At 37.5% G+C, this 17,624-nt stretch overlaps 1 protein-coding gene across 1 annotated transcript in view; it reads right to left on the minus strand.

Moving 5' to 3' along the window:
* LOC126354452 (uncharacterized) overlaps positions 1-17,624 on the minus strand; it is a 205,587-nt gene that overhangs the window by 51,586 nt on the left and 136,377 nt on the right. The window contains exon 13 of the mRNA XM_050004146.1: positions 2,335-2,592. Coding sequence (XP_049860103.1) covers positions 2,335-2,592 — 258 coding nt within the window. The remainder of the gene's footprint in view (positions 1-2,334; positions 2,593-17,624) is intronic.

Consider the following 17,624-nt stretch of genomic DNA (forward strand, 5'->3'; position numbering starts at 1 on the left):
CTACAAAAACTACAAAAGGGTCTACAGGAAAGTACTCAACACCACAAAAAATCAGCCTCTGATAAGTTCATAAATTTAGCCAATAATAAAAGTAAAGCTACATGGACTGTAGTGAAACAAGAAACAGGAACTGTGAAGCAGAGTGGTACAAATACACAAATCAGGAACAAGGAAAACTTAGAAAGTAACTCAAAAGAATTAGCAAATTATGTGAATACCTACTTTAGCATCATTGCAATGAACTTACAGAAATTTTTTTCAAAAGGTCCTAATCAACCAATACAGAAGCATATAGCAAACTCAGTGGTATTGCTTCTACCTACTGAGGAGGAGGTATACAATATTGTAAGGTAATTAAAGAACAAAAACTCGGCAGGTTTAGATGAAATACCAATGTGTGTGCTGAAAAAATGCATCAACAGTATCAAAGCTCCACTAACAGAAATCACAAAATGAATCCTTCAAAACTCGTTGCTTCACTGACTATCTGAAGCATGCCCAAATTTTACCAGTTCACAAGAATGGTGATGTAGAAAACATTGAGAACTACAGACCAATAGCCTTATTGTCTTCCTTTCCAAAGTGATAGAAACAATAATGAAAAACAGGATTTTGACCTATCTAAGTAAAATCAGCCTCCTCTGCAATGACCAGCATGGTATCAGGGCTGGTAGAGGTACAGAATCTGCAATAGCACAACCTATAAAAACAGTTTTAGAAGCACTAGATGAGAACAGCTATGTAACTGGCCTTTTCCTAGACCTGTCTAAGGCATTTGATACAGTTGACCACCAGAAGCTGTCACATAAATTAGAGGCACTAGGAATAAAGGGAGTGGTTCTCAGATGGTTTCATTCATATCTAGACGACAAAGTACAGTCAGTAGAGATCACACATCTCGAGTGGATCAAAGTACATTGAGAAACTGATCCACAATATATCAGTATTGTGGTCCCTCAAGGGACTCTGTATTATTTCTGGTGTATATAAATGATTTCCCGCAACATATCAGCCATGGAGAGAAGATATTGTTTGTGAATGGCGGCAACTTAGTAATCACCAGTAAGACACCAGCACAAATGTTGAAAAATTCTACTGAAGTGCTGAGGGATGTTCACAAATGGTCTCAGGAAAACAAAGTAACTCTCAACGTAAAGGAAACAAATAAAATATGCTTTAGAATGAACAGAAAACAGAGTCCCTTAAATTTAAAACTAGGTAACATCTCCATGGATGATGTACCTACAACAAAATTCTTAGGCTTGCACATTGACAGCCAAATGAAGTAGAATGAACATGCTATGAAACTCTCGAAAAAGATATCCACAACATGCTATGCACTTAGAGTCCTTGTACCTGCATGCAGCAGTGAATGTTTGAGAACTGTATACTTTAGTTATGTTCATTCAGTAATCAGTTATGGTATTATTTTCTGGGGAAACAATGCTCAGAATTTACAACCAGTATTTAAAAAGCAAAAGAGGGCAGTAAGAATTCTAACAAAAAGCAGTAAGCGAGCCACTGCAGAGAACTTTTCAAAATGTTAGAAATTCTAACTGTTCCTTGTGAATTTATATTCCAAACCATAGTATACATCAAGAAAAATATAGAAAATTATAGCACAAATAGCAGTTTTCAAAACTAAAGAACAAGTCACTGTCTTCACCTAGACAGGAAGAATAAACATAAGACTCAAAATAGCTTCTTATATGAAGGTGTAAAACTGTATAATAAACTGCTGCAGAAAATGAAAGAAGCAGATAACATGTACCGCTTTAGGAAAAACCTTAAATTGTTTTTGCAGGAACACTGCTTGTACACTATAAGTGAATTCCTTAGACAAAATGACTGTAAATAGCTCTTATTTCACAATATTTTAATAAGGAGCAAAAGCGATTGTAAATAACTTATATGTCACAATGTTTAACTACATGTAACAACAAGCTGTATAAATATATGAATGTATGCAACTGACAACATCCATTCATTTTTAAAATGTCCACAGATGGCTAAATAAATAAATAAAAAAGACTCTCATTTTAGTGATAGTGCTGACCTGCACTGTTCAGAGAATGTCTCCAGATCAGTACCTTCACAAATATATTTTAGCCATGCATAGGTATGACTGATTCATGAAGCCACCTATTATTAGTAGAAATATGGTAGCAGCTGTACTGTAAACTATCCTTCTAACAAACTGCAGTCTCAGAAACTTTACTTACTGCAACACATACTACAAAATTAAATTCAGAACAAAAAATATGGGCAACTGAACACAACCAACTGAACTGAGAGAAATTGTAGGGGAGGAAGCAGCAAGAGCCCATGACTCACCTGTTACTGAAGGATCCAATGCTCGCAGGTCACCAATTGAAACTGGATGAGAACAGCAGTGTGAAGCATTGATGGTGTGACTGTCCACACTAGCTGATGTCATCTCTGAGGTGACACCAACTTCCGCTGACCTCCACCAACCAGTCATACCCTCACAGCTTGAATCATCATCACTGCTCAATTCATTAGCATTTGGGACCACATCAATGACTGGCCTGGTAAAGCCGAGGTCACGATGATAGAGGCAGCTCATCCAGACTAAGAAAAATTTTTAAAAAATCTTTCAGTAATGTTATATAGATCAATGATAACTGATTATGTTCTACATATAAAAAAATATCATTGTTTCAGCTGAGATTTTTTATTCCCCTGAACTAATAGCAAATCTGCCCCCATATGCAAGTGATGTGTATGGCCTATAGTGAGTTTGGGGAACATTCATGAGCTTCCTGCTGATCAACAATAAGTCAAATATTATTAAAAGAAATATGGTGGGAGCTGTATGTGTTGTGAGCTCCCTCTTGTAATGGCATGTGGCAATCTAGGGTACATAGATGGTCATTTCTGTCAAATGTTCTGCAAACTCAGAGAGGTGATCTTAACACAGTACTGGGTCAGAAAAGGCAAAATATTACTAGTACGTAGTATGCATATGTGTTGGCATTCAAGGGTCACTCTTTTTCATGACTATGCTGGCCACTAGAAATTTGGATCCTCCTATGTATTCAAAGAAGCTAATATCCATTATTTATCACCAAATGCCTGAGTTAGCTACAGGCAGCTCATCATGCAGTCGTTTTGTATCAGAGTTGCTGACGTTGCTCGGTGCTATTAATGTTATGCAAATGAATCATCGACAGAATGAACAGAGTAAAGCAACTACAGGTGCTAGTATGCTCCAAAAATGAAATGAAGACCAAGGAAGGAAGAAGGAAAGCAAGGAAGATTTTAATGTATTTTTGACACTGCTGCCATTAGAGACAGAACACAAATTGGATTTACTAGGAAAGGAGTTATCAGTGAGAAAATAATGGAAAATTCTTCCTGCAGTAGAATGTGTGATGCTTTTGAAAATTCCACAAGTGTTAAAACTGTGAGCTGGACTGGGACTCCAACACAGAACCTTGCCTTTTCTGTACAATGGTCTTACTGACTGAGCCATTCAGATGCTTTTCAGAAAGTACCCTCACAGCTTTGAGTCCACTAGTACTGAAGATGTGTCAAAAGCGTGATATACTGCAATCAATATAGCATGGATTGAGATATAATGCACTGCAAAAATCCTGTTACAGTCTACATGTTGTGTTTCTGTAGTATCATTGACCTATGAAACCATCAAGCTCTGAGAACAAGACTTGAAAGAGATAGGGGTAACTTAACCTCAGATTTGTCTAATTATCATTATATCAGGACAGTTGTTGCTCAGGAACCTAAATAAATATCTAACAGTTAGCTCCACAATGCTGCCAACAAAGTGACTACATAAAAATGCTTCACAATAATTGAAATGAGAACAAGCATAATGAGCACTGTGCATTATTTGTGCAGAGTCTAGATATCTGTGTGTTTGTTATGATGTTGTGGAAATGAAGATTATTATGTATGAGACATAAATAAGGAAGTTATTGATTGTTTGGAGACTAGTGTTACAATAACAAGTTTAGCATGTTATTGTTGGTTAAGGATCAATCAGGGAATGGATTAAGAAGTTTTGTACCCTCAGTTGACAGTGGTGTGGGAAATGACAGAAAAAGGAAGAACCATTGGAAATGCAGTGAACTTGATGACTGTCTTTACAGGTGGTTTTTAATAAAACAAAGGTAAAGCGTGCCTGAGCTTTCACTTGCATTTTGTAGGAATAAAGACTCAATTGCTTCTGAGAGACGACTTTCGAACAGCTTGAATGTAAATATTGGTAGCTGATACTGTGAAAAAATAAGTAACACTAACTGAGAAGTAATGATTTCCAGAACCTCAACACTTTCTCTCCCATCCACTTCACTTGATCCTTCTAAGCACAATGACCCACCTTCCTCAAAGTTGACTTCCAACTGGAGGATGGCTATGTTTGTACATCTGTCCACATCAAACCAACTAATCAATGACCATATCTCCATTTCAAGAGCTACAAAGAAGTACCTTCCACACAGTCTAGACACTAGTAGTCATTGTTTCTGAAGTGACAAGCAGTTGCTGTCCAAATATATTGAGGGTCTCACTGAGGCCGTCACAGACTAAAATATCCTTCCTATGTTATCCAGAAACAAATCTGCCATGCATTGTCTCCTCAGTCGCTTACCATCACTTACATATCCACTGCATGACCAAATGGAGCTCCCTGCCACCTCCCCCCATGTGACTCAGTACAACCCACAAATGGAGTCACTGAATGATGATGTCTGTTAAGGTTTCAACTACCTCTTGTTGTGCTCTGAAATGAGAAATATTCTCCTTACTATCTTACTCACTCGCCCCACAGTGGTAATTCGCCACCCATGCAACTTACATAATATCTTCATTCATCCCCGTTCCACCCCTGCTCCCAACCCCTTGCCCCATGACTCGTATATTTCTGCAGTAGTCCTAAATGCAAGACCTGTCCCTCACATTCCACTGCTATTACGTACTCCAGTCCGGTCACAGGCATTTCTTAATCCATCAAAGACAGTGCCACCCATACAATCAGTCATGGGATTTACCAGCCTCACTTCAACAACTGTGCCATTTCTATGTGGGCACGAACACAAGCAAACTCTCTGTCAACATGAATGCTACTTCAAACTGTAGCCAAGAGACAGCAGAACCATCCTGTTGCTGAGCTCACCACCCAACCAGACATGTTCAGTTTCAAGAAATATTTCACAGCCTGTGCTATCTGCATTCTTCCTACCAACACCAGATTTTCTGAATTATGCAGGTGTAGTCTCCCCCTGCAAGATACATAAATAGTTAATCCCCGTAACTGACCTGTTCTCAACCTTCACTAAACCACCCTCCACCAGCCTACTTGTTTCCCTGTTCCCACTCCAGCTATCCACAAGCTTTTTGTCACAGCACTGTACTGCATAGTATTTCCCTCTTCCTGACTTCTCCCCTGTGCCCCCCCTTTCCCTAGAGCACAGTCTCTTGATGCTACACCGAGTAGTCCACTTCCGTACCTGCACCTCTCCATGCCTGCTCCCACTGACAGCACATCTGCATCTAATCCTCTGTGAGGATAGTAGCAGTCTACTCTTTTCGCACTGTTGCTGATAGCCATGCACAGGATCTGAGTTAAATTTCCAGAACTGTCTCAAGAGCTCAATTGTGCAGATAATTGACTGATTAGTAGCAGTTCCAAGGCCAAAAAACCTTGCAATATGTGGGAGATTGGTGTGCTGACAACATGGCTATCCACACTGCATCTGATAACACCACTGGTGGAGGATGACATGACGGCCATAAAAAAGAAAGAGCAGTTAATGACATTCTTGTACTTCACTTTTGAACATCTACAAAATTTAAATTTATGCTTTATGTCTACCAGCAAACTGTAAGCCTGAGGACTCATAGATATTAGCAATGTGTGTGTGTCCTGTTAATGTGTGTTTTCTGTTTCTGAAAGAGGGCTTTCTTGCTTGAAAGCTGAAAGATTAGCAGTCTCTTCATTGTCTCTGTCTGTGAGGTGGAGAGCAGTAATCTGCCCTTTCATATTGTTGTTAGTAAGCTGTAATAGACTTTTGCACCAAATATAATATTCCATTTTTAACCCCAGATAAAAATACATAGACTATATGGAAATTGTTTTTACTACTACTTTGGTGCTGATCAGTTACACAATTCATTCTCAATTCACCATTGTTATTAAACACAAATACAGGTATGTGGTAGATGTATCGGCCCAGACAGTAAGAATACCAACAGCCCTGAAGAGGCTACTACAAGATGTTTGGATATCAAATGTTGTGTGCCAGCCTCAAGGGTACACAACAAAACAACAATAGGCTATGACAACGCAGGCACTCGCCAGGCACATCTCAGTTCTTAGTAGCAGGGTCCAGATGGCAGTCACAGTTGTTGACCGCTTTTGGATTCCATGTCAAATCATGTCATACTTGTCACCCAATAGTGTGGACAGCTGCCCAAGAAAGTGCTGTCAACCATGGACTACACAGCTTATACCTTGTACTGGCAGCAATTGGAATTCTCCCACTTACAGGTACAAGACATTGTGCATTGTGGACACTCAAATAGTTAAAAACCCAGCACTTAGCCTGTTCAGTACCTATAGCCAACTCAGTACTGTGCCCTTGATCATCCAATTCAGTAGTCACTATTTATGGAGTAATACGACAACCAAGAGTGTCTGCAATATTACTATCAATTACAGTGAGAGTATCCTAGACTGCCAAGAGGCAGAAAATATGTTTGGATTTCATTGTATTATGTATGTGACACAAAGTACAGTCCATCAAACACTATCAAAGTTAACATAGTCTTATTAAATGCCATCGGTTATTTCATAATATGTTGCCACATATCTGTTCTAGCACTGTCCGATCAATGTTTACTACATAATTATCTGATAAAACTGCCTTCTTTAATGAAATTTTCTGCTACTAGGAATGTCTGGGCTGAGTTAATAATGCTGGTAACATTCAGCTACAACATTTGCAACATCACCTTTGCACAACAACCTTACTGCACACTTCAGTAATCAAATAATGTTTTAATCTTAGCTCTTTTGCTGCAGAAGATAATGCATAGGGTTGTACTGAGTGAAAGTATTCATACTAACAACTCTGAAAGTCAACAGAATAAGAAAGATTTATAAGAATAATGCAAACAGAAATAAGCTTTTTTTGTTAACTTATCAATGCTATGGTACCTTATTAGTTTATTATCCATCTGGTTGATTCAACATCCGAGTCTTGTACAGTGTGTACCTATCATTCTCTGCTCCTAGTATTTTTGATTTGTTTATAATTGGATAATGTGAGATTTTGTGGGATTAAGGGTTCATTTACCCTATCTGGCAATAAATACATAATACAAATTTTAATTCATTTCTGCAGCTGCCATCATTATCATAGAAACAGATCAGACTTAAATGTCTTGGGTAAAATTTAATTATAAGATCTATAAGATCACCTGAGCTACAGGACTTCCCCATTATGTCCAATGCTGGGGTGCTATTCCAATGCTGCAGAGCCCCAGCAATAGTGACAGTTTAGGAGGAAAATAAGCTGAAGATATGAATTGAAGTGCAGCATTGTTGACCATAGTGCTGCAGTGGTGTAATGGTCGCCACTAGATCTTTTTGGACATAGAATGACCTCAATATCATGCATACAATTCACTGAGACATGTACCATGGGTAGATGGACATTGTCCTGTTGAAAAATGGCACTATAATACTGTTGCATGAAAGGTAACACATGAGGATACAGGATGTCTATGATGTACCACTGTGTCATCCAAGTTACTTCACTCACTATCAGTGGTGACCTGAAGTCATACCTGATGGCTCCTCACACCATGACACCAACATTGCAGTGCCTTTCCAAAACATTGCAAGAGTGGCACCTCCCCCATGTTACCACCATACTCTCCAACAAAGTCATCCAAGGTAGTTCAGAACCACAATTCATTGCTGAACACAATGTGATGCCATTCATCAACAATCCATGCTTCCCAGTCATGGTACCACTCAAAATATAGCTGTTTGTGTTGTGGTGTTAACAGCAGCCTCACACGCAACAATAATTTCTTAATCTGGCTGCTGCTAATCTTCGAGCAAGGTGTGGGATAATGGAGAACATTGCAGGAAATCCATTATTTGTTCTCAAATAGGAGGTAGAGATTTGAATGTGTTATGATGTGTTTGATGTGCAGTATGTTGAGCCTTCCTTGTGGTGGTCTGATTTATTTGACCTGAATCTTGACAATGAATATACCTGCTCCTGCATTTCCATGCAGTCCAACATCAGGCCACTGTCACATTATAATAGTCTACAAATCTGAATATTGTGGTATCTGACCAGCTGGCAAAACTAACTGTAGCACCCTGAAGCATTACTTTGACAAAATAAACACTCAGCCTTTCAACAGAAAAGCTGCATGTTGACAGATACAGCCTGTACCAATACACAATCCCACTGATACAAAGATAACTAGACAGATACAGCCTGAACCAATACACAATCCCACCGATACACAAAAAAAAAAAAAAAAAAAAAAAAAAAAAAAAAAAAAAAAAAAAAAAAAAAAAAAAAAAAAAGGGAGAGAGAGAGAGAGAGAGAGAGAGAGAGAGAGAGAGAGAGAGAGAGAGAGAGAGACAGAGATGGCTTAAAATATTGAACACGGGGGGAACTAATGATTAATTGTCTGAAATCCATCATTGAGAATATCTGTAAGAGACAAACTGTACCTATAGATGAGAAAACTGCTTTCATTTACCCATCGCACAAAAAAGGTGACATAAAGAATCCAAACAATTACTGAAGAAAAGTATTCCCTTGTGCCTTCTTTGCCATATTAGAGCAACAGCCAAAACAGAAGATAAGTAAATTCAAGATGGGCTCTCTACAAGGCTGATCATGGGCAGATTTTTGGGAAAATTTCAGTGTATATCTAAAGTATTGACAAATGGGAAATGGTGGTGGCTTATTTGTAACAGTAGACAAAAAACTCAAATCCACTGAGATGGAAATTGAAGCCCCATGTTAGATGGTCTGGGCAAGTCTCAGTATCAGGGGTGGGTATAAAATGATAACTGGATCCTTTTATCGCCCACCAGACTCATCTCCTGATGCAACCAAAAAACTGAGAAAAACTCAGTTCTCTCTTATGTAAGTTCCTAAGTCATACTGTAATCATTGGTGTCGACCTTAAACATCCAACAATAAATTGGTAAAATTACAGTTTTGTTAGTGGTGGGTGCAATAAGACATTCTGTGAAACTTTACTAAATGCCTTCTCTGAAAACTACCTAGAACAGATACTTAGGAACCCCACTCATGATGGAAATATATTGGACCTAATGGCAAAAAGTACACCTGACCTCTTTGAGAAGGTTTGCATTGAAACTGGTTTCAGTGACCATGAGGCAATTGTGGCAACAATGATTACCAAAGTACAAAGGACAACTGAAAAAAGCAGAAGAATATATATGTTCAGTAAACTAGATCAAAAATCAGTAATTTCATATCTGAATGAGTAACTTGAAACTTTCAACAAAGGTCAGGAGCATGTAGAAGAACTCTGGCTCAAGTTTAAAAGAATAGTCAACAACACACTGGATAAGTACATAACCTGTAGAACAGTTCATAATGGGAGGTAACCTACATAATATACAGTCACTGTAGAGAACCTTCTAAAGAAACATGTTAACTACACAATAGATGTAAAACAAAGTGTAGGGCTATAGTTAGAGAGATGCTGAATGAAACATGTTCAGCTCTCAAGAGAGCAGTGAGTGATGCCTTCAATGACTACCATAGCAGAATATTGTCAAATGACACGTCACAAAATCCAAAGAAATTCTGGTGTATGTAAGGGCTGTTAGTGGCACCAAAGTGTGTGTCCAGTCACTAGCAAACAAGACAGGAACTGAAATTGTGGGTAGCAAAGCAGAAGTTGGAATTCTTAACTCCATTTTCAAATGTTCCTTTACAAAGAAAAACCCTGGAGAATTACCCCAATTTGATCCTCATACAACTGAAAATATGAATGAAATAGGTACTAGTGTCAGTTTTGTTGAGAAACAGCTGAAATCGTTACAATTGAACAAAGTTCCAGGCCCCAATGGAATCTCAGTCAGATTTTATAACAAATTTGTTGCTGAGTTAGCTCCACTTCTCACTATCATGTATCATAGATCTCTTCAACAAAAAAGTGTGTGCAATTCTTCAAAAAAGGCACAAGACATACCTCTCTGCAAGAGGGGTGGTACAAGTGATTCACAAAAATACCATCCAATCAATTTATTGTAGAATTTTAGAACATATTCTGAGCTCAAACATAATGAGGCAACTTGAACAGAATGACCTCCTCAAAGCCAATAAGCATGGATCCAAAAAACATCAATCATGTGAAACCCACCTCACACTTTTCTCAAATGACATACTGAAAGCTTTACACTTCAGAACAAGACAATCAGGTAGATACAGTATTTCATTATTTCAGAAGATCATTTGACTCAATACCACATGTACATTTATTGTCACAATTGCAATCACATTGGTATCTAGTGAAATTTGTGACTGGACTGAGGACATTTGGCAGGGAGGATGCAGCATGTTATCTTGCATAGAGAGTCAATGTCAGATGTAGAAGTAACTTTGTGTTTGGATCAGGGAAGTGTATTGGGATCCTTGGTGTTCATGTTGTATATTAGTGACCTTGCAGACAATATTAATAGTAAAATCAGGAATTTTGTAGATATACAGTTATCTATAATGAAGTACTATCTGAGAGAAGCTGCATAAATAATCAGACAGATGTTGATAAGACTTCAACATGATGCAGAGTTCGCAATTTGCTCTAAATATTCTGAAATGTAAATTTGTGCACTTCACAAAAAGAAAAAAAACCAAGTATTGTATGACTATATTATCAATGAGTCAGTGTTGGAATCGGCCAACTTATACAAATAGCTCGGTGTAACACTTCATAGGGATATGACATGGAATGATCACATAGGTTCAGTTGTGGGTAAAACAGGTGACAGACTTCAGTTTATTGTTAGAATACTACAGAAGTGCAAGCAGTCTACAAATCAAATTGCTTACAAATCACTCGTGCAACCCATCCTAGAATATTGCTCAAGTGTGGGACTCGCAGCAGATAGGACTTACAGGGGATATTGAGCGTGTACAGATAAGGGCAGCAAAAATGATCATGGGTTTGTTTAATCCTTGGGAGAGTGTCACAGAGATACTGAAGGAACTGAAATGCAAGACTCTTGAAGACAGATGTAAACTGTCCTGAGAAAGTCTATTAAGAAAATTTCAAGAACCAGCTTTAAATAATTACTCTAGGAATGTACTACAGCTGCTTACATATCACTCACACAGGGATCATGAGGATAAGATTGGAATAATTACTGCATGCACAGAGGCATTCAGGCAATCATTCTTCCCATGCTCTGTATGTGAATGGAACAGGAAGAAACCCTAATAACTGCTACAATGGGACGTACTGTCTGCCATGCAACTCACAGTGGTTTGCAGAGTATAGATGTAGGTGTAGATGTAGAACATATCTGTAATCTCAAGATGATACTGTTGCACCATCATTCAATTCACCCAGTTTCCATTTTTAGAGAAGACTCTGACTCAGTTGTCTTCAACACTTTGTATAATATACTATATGAAACTGATAGAAGTTGACCTTGGGGAAGATCGGTTTGGATTCCGTCGAAATGTTGGAACATGTGAGGCAATACTGACCCTTCGAAAGATTAAAGAAAGGCAAACCTATGTTTCTAGCATTTGTAGACTTAGAGAAAGCTTTTCACGATGGTGATCGGAATACTCTCTTTCAAATTCTGAAGGTGGCAAGGGTAAAATACAGGGAGCGAAAGGCTATTTACAATTTGTACAGAAAGCAGATGACAGTTATAAGAGTCGAGGGGTATGAAAGGGAAGCAGTGGTTGGAAAGGGAGTGAGACAGGGTTGTAGCCTACTATCCCCGATGTTATTCAATCTGTATATTGAGCAAGCAATAAAGAAAAGTTCGGAGTAGGTATTAAAATCCATGGAGAAGAAATAAAATCTTTCTAATTCTCTCAGAGACAGCAAAGGACTTGGAAGAGCAGCTGAATGTAATGGACAGTGTCTTGAAAGGAGGGTATAAGATGAACATCAACAAAAGCAAAACGAGGATAATGGAATGTAGTCGAATTAAGTCGGATGATGCTGAGTGAATTACATTAGGAAATGAGACACATGAAGTAGTAAAAGAGTTTTGTTATTTGGGGAGCAAAATAACTCATGATGGTTGAAGTAGAGAATGGCAATGGTGAAAGCGTTTCTGAAGAAGAAAAATTTGTTAACTTCGAGTATAGATTTAAATGTCAGGAAGTTGTTTCTGAAAGTATTTGTATGGAGTGTAGCAATGTATGGTAGTGAAACGTAGACGATAAATATTTTAGACAAGAAGAGAATAGAAGCTTTCAAAATGTGGTGCTACAGAAGAATGCTGAAGATTAGATGGGTAGATCACATAACTAATGAGGAGGTATCGAATAGAATTGGGGAGAAGAGGAGCTTATGGCACAACTTGACTAGAAGAAGGGATCGGTTGGTAGGACATGTTCTGAGGCATCAAGGGATCATCAATTTAGTACTGGAGGGCAGCGTGGAGGGTAAAAATCGTAGAGAGAGACCAAGAGATGAATACACTGAGCAGATTTGGAAGGATGTAGGCTACAGTAGGTACTGAGAGATGAAGATGCTTGCACAGGATAGAGTAGCATGGAGAGCTGCATCAAACCAATCTCAGGACTGAAGACCACAACAACAACAACTATATGAATACAATATCAGCAATAAAACATTAATTTAATCCAAAACACCTTGTTAGACACAACTTGTAAGTAAAATTAATGGGCAAAATTTTAAATCTTTTTACATAAGACTAGGTGTGTTGGGTTACCTCAATTGCTTTTCAATATTAATGAATGAAAATCACAATCAATCATCTCATACAAATATCTGGTAGTAACACTTGGTAGGGATGTGAAATGGAATAATCAAATAGTGGAAGATGCAGGACAGGATACTGACAGTATTATGAAAAGGATAGTTGCCACTCATCATATAGTGTAGATGCTGAGTCACAGACAAGCACAAAAAAAACTATCAAACAAGTAAGTTTTTGGCCAAAAATGCCTTCATCAGTGTTAGACAACATATACACACACACTCACACAAATGCTACTCACAAAGACATGACCACTGTCTCTGACTGCTGAGACCAGTCTCACCTCAGTAGGCAGAGACTGTGGTCATGTGTGTTTGAGTGGCATTTGTGTGAGTGTGTGCATTGTATATTGTCTGACAGTCTTTTTGTTTAGCTTAAATGGAATGATCACATAGTCACGTGGCATACTTCATTCATTGGTGAAACACTGAGAGAATGCAAACAGTCTACAAAACACTTATATAACCCATCCTAGAATATGTCTCAAGTATGTGGGGGGCCTGTACCACATAGGACTATCATGGGATATTGAAAGTATACAAAGAAATGCAGCATGTTTGCTCAAGGTTTATCTGACTCATTGGAGATGCTGAAAACCTTGAAGTGGTTAATGCTTGAACATGTAAACCAGCTAATCCACTAATGCTTACTTAAAAAGCTTCAAGTACCACATTAGGTGAGGAAGCAAGGAATATACTACAGTTGCGTAGGGATCACTCCCGCAGGAACTGTGAAAACAAGGTAAAACTAATTACAGTGCTCTGTGCACATAATTAAGCCATCACTGTTCCTATACCCCATATTTGAATGGAATGAGAAGAATCTATAAAAAATAGGCAATGGAAAGTACCCTCTGCGATCCACATCACAATGGTTTAAGCCATCAATCTTCCTACACCCCACACGTGAATGGAATAAGAAGAAGTTATAACAAATGGTAAAATAGAAAGTACCCTCTGCCAAGCACATCATAATGGTTTCTTAGAGTATACATTTATAAGTGAATCTGGTGCTAGATAAGACAGTCAAAACTGGACTAAAAGAAATATCTTAAACAGATGTGGGAACAAAAATTACATGAATCACCATGAAATGTCCTACCATTGCTGATGATCTAGAGATACGTCTGTCAGTGAAACCAGACCATACCTCATATAAGTTTCATGAGATCACTGTCAACATTGGCTTCTGAATATCCTACAAAAAAATATAGTACATGGGCTCCATGATGGATCACTCATGACACGATACAGCATCACCACTCAGGTTAAAAACTGCCAGGTATTTGAAGACAAATATTGGTCCAAAATAGACTATGACAATTAACCTACAATAATTTGGCCTAACAACATGCATTCCTAACTGGAGTGAGTGTCAGAATTATTTTAGCTGGCAACTAGCCGGAGTAAAGTTTTTGCATGAGCTGATAAGTGATTATCAGATTTGTATGGGGAAAAATAATGGTCGTGCTCAAGAAAAAGATAATTTTTAAATTACTTGGAACAACTAGAGATCTTTAATAATATTCATGTGTGGAGAAACAAGTATCAAGGTTTGACTAAAAACAAATGAGCGCTAAATACAAGGAAAAATAGTTCCATAATGTTGTTGTTATAATATCCAGCCAGAAGACTATTTTGATGCAGCTCCCCATGCTAGCCCATCCAGTGAAAGATTTTTCATCTTTTCATAACTACTGATTTGAAAGTGCTAACTCTATTTAAGTTTTAGTCTTCCTCTTGAACTGTTACCTCCTCTTACTTCTTTCCATTATCAACTTGATTATTCCTTGATGTCTTAGAATGTGTTCTATCAACAGATCTCTTCTTCTACTCAACCTGTGCCATTAATTTCTTTTCTTGCTAGTTCAGTTCAATCCCTCCTCATTAGTTATACAGTCTGCCCATCTAATCTTCAGCAGTCTTCCACAGCACCATATTTCAAAAGCTTCTATTCTCTTCTTGCCTCAGCTGTATATTGTTCATGTTTCACTTCTGTACAGATCTATGCATAACATCTATTTTAATAAATTTCTCTGTTTCAGAAATGCTGTTCTTGTTATTGCCAGTCTGCATTTTACAACCTCTCTACTTTGGTCATCATTAGCAATTTTACGACCCAGATGCCAAAACATGTAGACTAATTTTAGTGGCTCATCTTATTTCCTAACCTAATTCCCTCTACATACTTCATTTAATATGCATGCATTCCATTACTGCTGTCGTACTTTTATTGATATTAATCTTATGCTTATTTTCAAGACACTATCCATTCCAGTGAACTGCTCTCACAAGTACTTTGCTGTCTATTACAGAATTACAATGTCCTCAAAAAATCTCAAAGTTTTTATTTATCCTCTTCACTGTTTGTGTAATGTACAGATCAAATAACTCCAGGGGCAGCCTACACTATAGCCACTACAGTACTGTCTCACTTCCTTCTGAACTTCTATTTCTGTTGCACAGCACTCATCTTTTATAACTGCAGTCTGGTTTCTTTACAAGCTGTAAATAATCTTTTACTCCTTCTAAAAGTGTATCACAGTCAAAATTTTCAAAAGTTTTTGTGAATCTATAAATACTATAAATGTAGGTTTGGCTATCCTTAACCTGTCTTCTAAGATAAAGTGCAGGGTCAGCATTACCTTGTGAGTTCCTACATTTCTCTGGAACACAAACTGATCTTCCCCAAGGTTGGCCTCCACTAATTTCTTTTCATTCTTTCATAAATAAGTGATGTAATCATGACTTATTAAACTGATGACTCAGTAACATCCATATCTGTCAACACTTGCCTTCTTTTGAATAGGATTGATTACACTCTTCTTGAAGACTGAAGGCATATTGTCTGTCTGATATATCTTCCATGTCTGGTGGAATAGTTTTGTCATTTCTGGCTCTTCTGAAGATGTCGATAATTCTGAGGGAATGCTATCTACTCTAGGAGCCTCATTTTAACTTAAGTCTTTCAATGCCCTGGCAAATTCTTCTCATAGTATCATATCTCATATCCTCTCTTCATCTACTTCCTGTTCCCTTTCTGTAATGTAACCTTCAAGTCAATTTCTCTTGTGTTGTCCTTTGTATTCTCTTTCTACGTTTCAGTTTTCCCTTTTTTTTTTTTTTTTTGCATAGATGCCATTTACCACCAGAGTTCTTGATATTCACACAGCTGATACTCATTTCTCTAGAGGTCTCTTTAATTTTCTTATAGGTCGATCTTTCTCCTAGTCATTTCAGACTTTTTGTCAATCTCATTTGTTATACATCTGTATCAACCTTTGCCTGCTTCATTTGTTGCATTTTTCTGTTTTATATTTTTGTTTATTAAATTCAATATCTCATGTGTTATCTAAGGATTGTTGCTGTGTTTTGTCTTTTTGCATATTTGATCCCATGCTGATGTTACTATTTCATCTCTTAAGGCATTTCATTTGTCTTCTACTGTAGTCCTTTCCCATTTCAGTCAGTTTTGCATAATTATCCCTTTAAAACTTTCAGCAGATTCTGCTGCATTCAAGCTATACAGGCACTGTCTCATTAATTTCCCTCCTTTCTGCAATTTCCTCAGATTTAATCTGGAGTTCATAACAAATAAATGGTGGTCAAAGTCCACATCTGTCCACATAAATATTTTTCAGTCTTAAATATGATGTTAAAATCTCAGTTTAATTGTTATATATTCTATCAGGAAGCATTGTTTCATCAAGTATTTTCCACATATACAATCCTCTTTCACTGCGATTAAGACAAGTATTAGGAAAGATTACATTACGTTCTGTACAAAATTCTACCAGGTGATATGTCTCAGGTTTTCTGGACACTGTTGATTAATGGTGTGCTTCCAGGTGTTTTGTCAAGTTGTTGTTTCCATTCTATGCACAATAAACTTAGAATCACACCATTAATTCTACCAGGTGGTTTCCCCTTTCTCCTCTTTCCCTCAATCAGTACTCTCCAACTATTATTCTTTGTTTTCGTTTTACTACTGCTGAATTCTAGTCTCTCACCAGAATTAAATTTTTGTCTTCTTTAACATCTGTTTAACTTCTTTCATCTCATCATACATTCTTTCAATCTCTTCTTCATCTGTAGAGTTAGCAAGCATAGATACATGCACTAGTGTGATGGGTATTGGCTTCCTGTTGTGTTATATTAATAAAAAAATTAAAAAAATTGATTTAAAGTATATTACAATTGCATTATTATGAATGTTCTGCTTGTAAAAATTTGGGCTCTTCAGACTTACCTCTCTTACATTTCAATTGTAGATGCTGGCAGCTGACTTCAAGGACACCAGCGCATGTCAAATAAATGAAGAAAATCCTTCTTACTTGGTTCCACTTCAGTTCAATAAAAAATACTTAATACTGTTGTTAAGTATTCTATTATTTATACACATGTATAATACATAACACTTGTAATACTTCATACTTTAATCCATATGTATTCAACATCCTTATATATTAAAAACAAAGATTCCAAGACTTACCAAGCGGGAAAGCGCCGTCAGACAGGCACATTAACAAAACACACAAACACACACACAGAATTACTAGCTTTCGCAACCGATGGTTGCTTCTTCAGGAAGGAGAGGGAAAGAC

This window comes from Schistocerca gregaria, chromosome 3 (genome assembly GCF_023897955.1).
Source record: "Schistocerca gregaria isolate iqSchGreg1 chromosome 3, iqSchGreg1.2, whole genome shotgun sequence".
Taxonomy (NCBI): Eukaryota; Metazoa; Arthropoda; class Insecta; order Orthoptera; family Acrididae; genus Schistocerca; species Schistocerca gregaria.